The 3,472-nt window shown below is 32.3% G+C and overlaps 1 protein-coding gene across 1 annotated transcript in view; it reads left to right on the top strand.

Annotated features, from left to right (window-relative positions):
- The window catches only part of LOC130825454 (uncharacterized), a 10,435-nt gene extending 7,856 nt beyond the window's left edge, over positions 1–2,579 (top strand). Inside the window, exons 4-7 of the mRNA XM_057690694.1 lie at positions 1–403; positions 920–1,230; positions 1,882–1,946; positions 2,082–2,579. The exon at positions 1–403 is cut by the window's left edge and continues 307 nt beyond it. Coding sequence (XP_057546677.1) covers positions 1–403; positions 920–1,230; positions 1,882–1,946; positions 2,082–2,387 — 1,085 coding nt within the window. The 3' untranslated portion in view covers positions 2,388–2,579. The remainder of the gene's footprint in view (positions 404–919; positions 1,231–1,881; positions 1,947–2,081) is intronic.
- The last annotated feature ends 893 nt before the right edge of the window (positions 2,580–3,472 follow it).

Consider the following 3,472-nt stretch of genomic DNA (forward strand, 5'->3'; position numbering starts at 1 on the left):
AGATGGGCTTAATCACAAACCAAGAAGAACAAGATGATGTATGCTCATTTGCTATGGAAATCACCAGTGGGTCTGTCCCACCCATGGTTCTGAAAGCAGTAGTTGAGCTTAATGTGCTTGAAATTATCAAAAAGGCTGGACCGAATGCTCATCTATCCCCTGCTGAGATCGCGGCACAATTGCCTACTAAGAATCCTGATGCTGCAACCATGTTGGATCGGATGCTTAGACTTCTAGCTAGCTATTCTATCCTGTCTTACTCGCTTCAGACACGACCTGATGGGCAGGTTGAAAGGCTCTATGGACTCACTCCTGTTTGCCAATTCTTGACTAAGAATGAAGATGGTGTTAGTATGAGTGCTTTCTTTCTAACTATCCATGATCAAGTTCTTATGCAGAGCTGGTAATTTCACTCTATGCTTTCTTTTCTTCAAATATGCTCGTATATATATTGCTATTAGACTGTGACAATTCGTCATATAATCACTTTGTGTGCCTACTCATGTGAACACCCACAGGAACCTGGGCTCTGGCCCACAAAACCACAACTAATGAGCATTAGTTGGCTTGCATACACACTTCATAAGATTCACTCTTTTCGAATACCTTATGATACTAATGGGGACTTATTATAAATGCCAACAAATAATCAGGAAAACTCGAGGTGCATACCCTTTATAAGTCAAGGAGATACGATCCCAAACCCATATGGCAATTAGAGGATGGGATCAAATGACTTATAAAATGTGCACTTTTTAATTTATCGAAGTAAGATAAATTATATATAAGTCCACAATCTATTATTTTAGTGATGTGGAATCTTCTCACATGTTAACTATCTCCAACAATTGCTACATCAATTAGCATATTATTTAAGCATAATAATAAACTCATTCTTATATTTACGTTATTCTTGAAGGTACTACCTTAAGGATGCAGTTCTCAATGGTGGTGTTCCTTTTAACAAAGCTCATGGGAATGTTGTATATGAACAAATTGGAACAGATGTTAGATTCAACAAAGTTTTCAATAAGGGAATGTCAGATCATTCTGCCATTATAATAAAACGAATGCTTGAAATTTACAAAGGGTTTGAGGGTGTATCAACCTTGATTGATGTTGGAGGTGGTACTGGTGCTACCCTTCACACAATTGTTTCTAAATACCCAACAATTAAGGGAATTAATTTTGAGTTGCCTCACGTCATTGAAGATGCACCCGCATATGAAGGTATACTATTTTCCTTTCTATACAGAGTTTTGTTTAAAGATTTACGCAAATTATGTGAGAGACAGTCTCTCCAAAAGAAGCATTAAATATATATATATGGGTTAAATAATCCAATTAATACAAATTAAAGAGAGCATAATAATGTAGGCTTCTTGTTTTGAGGTTATCTCTTTGAGAGACGGTGTCTAAAAAGAATAGCTTAAAGATTTATGATTTGTAGATTTTGAATTAACTGGATTATATTAAAAACATGCATTATCATATGCGGTTTTAATTTATGTGAGTTGCGAATGACAATCAAGTGTAAGGCGGATAAGATTATGCATATTTGATAAATTATGTAGGAGTTATTGTTAGTGTCAGCATATAATCCGGAAAATACGGGTGCACGTATTTTATGAGACAATGAGATAAGTTCCAAACCCTTATGACAATGGGAGTAAAAGCTCCAATGACATATAAAATGTAAACAGCATTTTTAATTTATCAATGTGGGGTAAATCATCCCAATAGTATTTCACCCCAAATTCCACTTAAGTGGGTGTTTATTTATAACATTAAGATAATAAATTAAATTTTGTTTATATTATGTTTTTATTGCTCACTAACTAAAATTTAATTATCTTTCCTTGATGTTTGCGCGATGTTTAGGAGTGGAGCATGTAAGTGGAAATATGTTTGTAAGCGTACCAAAAGCGGATGCTATGTTTACCAAGGTGAGTTTTCAAATTCGTTATATGTAATATTTTAAAAATATTATTCAACATAATTCAATCTTTTAAAATATTTTTTATTAAAATATAGTACAAGTAGCTAATTCTAAGATGACATTGAGATACTTGTATTTGTAGTGGGTATGCCATAGTTGGACAGATGAAGAATGCTCGAAGTTCTTGAAGAATTGTTACGATTCTTTGCCAGAAAATGGCAAAATGATTGTGTGCGAGTACATACGCCCAGTTACACCGGAAACCAACCATTCAGCAAAGACCGTCTTTCAGTGTGACTGCATCATGTTGGCTTCATTCCCTGGTGGAATTGTAAGGACTGAGCTAGAATTCAAGATTTTGGCCAAAAAGGCTGGATTTCAAGGGTTTAAGGTGGCATGTTCTGCTTATGATATTAAGGTCATGGAATTTATCAAAAACAATGCTTAATTTGGTGTGGCATCTCAATCTACTCAGATGATTTTCTCGATGTCACTGAATAAAGAATATGTTTTAAATATATTCAACAAAATATGCATGCGTGTTGTACTAGAATGAATATGTTAATTTACCCTTCTAAAATATATTTGTGTACCAACTCATAAAGGAAACTACATTATTCCTCTCTTAATAAATTTGTAACTTTGTTATTTTACAGCTTTTGTAATCCTTATTGCTCATTTGTTGGACAATAAAAAAAACAAGTAAATTGAAAAAGATATGCAACATAAAGGAAAGCTTCGAGTTTTTTTAGATGAAACTAATATGAAAAATGTGGGGTCCTAATTCATGAATAAATATGTAATTAGTTACACTACTGTGAAACGGTTTTAGCCGTGCAACTTATCTATACCCAATAATTTTTAAAAATATTCTGACATACTAATTTTAAGACTTAAAAGGACAATGCCAAGACTTAAAAATTCAATTTTAAGACTTCAAATGTCAATTTCAAGATTATTATTATCAATTTTAATGTTTGAGACATCCTATTTTAAAGTTGAAATAAAACTTTAATGTCCTGCAATTGGTGATTTAAGTCCTAGAATTGATTTTTTTAGTATTGAAATTGATCTTTTATGTCTTAAAACTGTTAAATTTCATGACTTAAAATATCAGTTTCAAATCGTTGAAATTGATCTTTTAAGTCTTTACACTGGTCTTTTGACTCTTAAAATTGGCATTTTAATTTGTAAAATTGGTAATAAAATATATATACAATTGGGTCAGCCCAATAAGACAGGTCTCACCCAAGTTTTTGTCATATGTAATCAAAGAGCACATATTAGAGATAGTTTTTCAAACCCAACTCACTAACATTTTAGAATTAAAAAAAATTAAAAACAATTCACAAATTGTTGTGAGAGACAAACTCTCTGAGAAAAGCATTAGATATATGGACTAAATAGTCTAATTAATACAAATTAAAGAGAAAATAAGAATATAGGTTTCTTATTTTGACAAAGAGACGATCTCTCACAAGATTGATTAAGGGAAAACAAATACGCTTAACTTAATTCAAGCAAGTCAAACTA

The sequence above is a fragment of the Amaranthus tricolor genome, chromosome 10 (assembly GCF_026212465.1).
Source record: "Amaranthus tricolor cultivar Red isolate AtriRed21 chromosome 10, ASM2621246v1, whole genome shotgun sequence".
Lineage (NCBI taxonomy): Eukaryota > Viridiplantae > Streptophyta > Magnoliopsida > Caryophyllales > Amaranthaceae > Amaranthus > Amaranthus tricolor.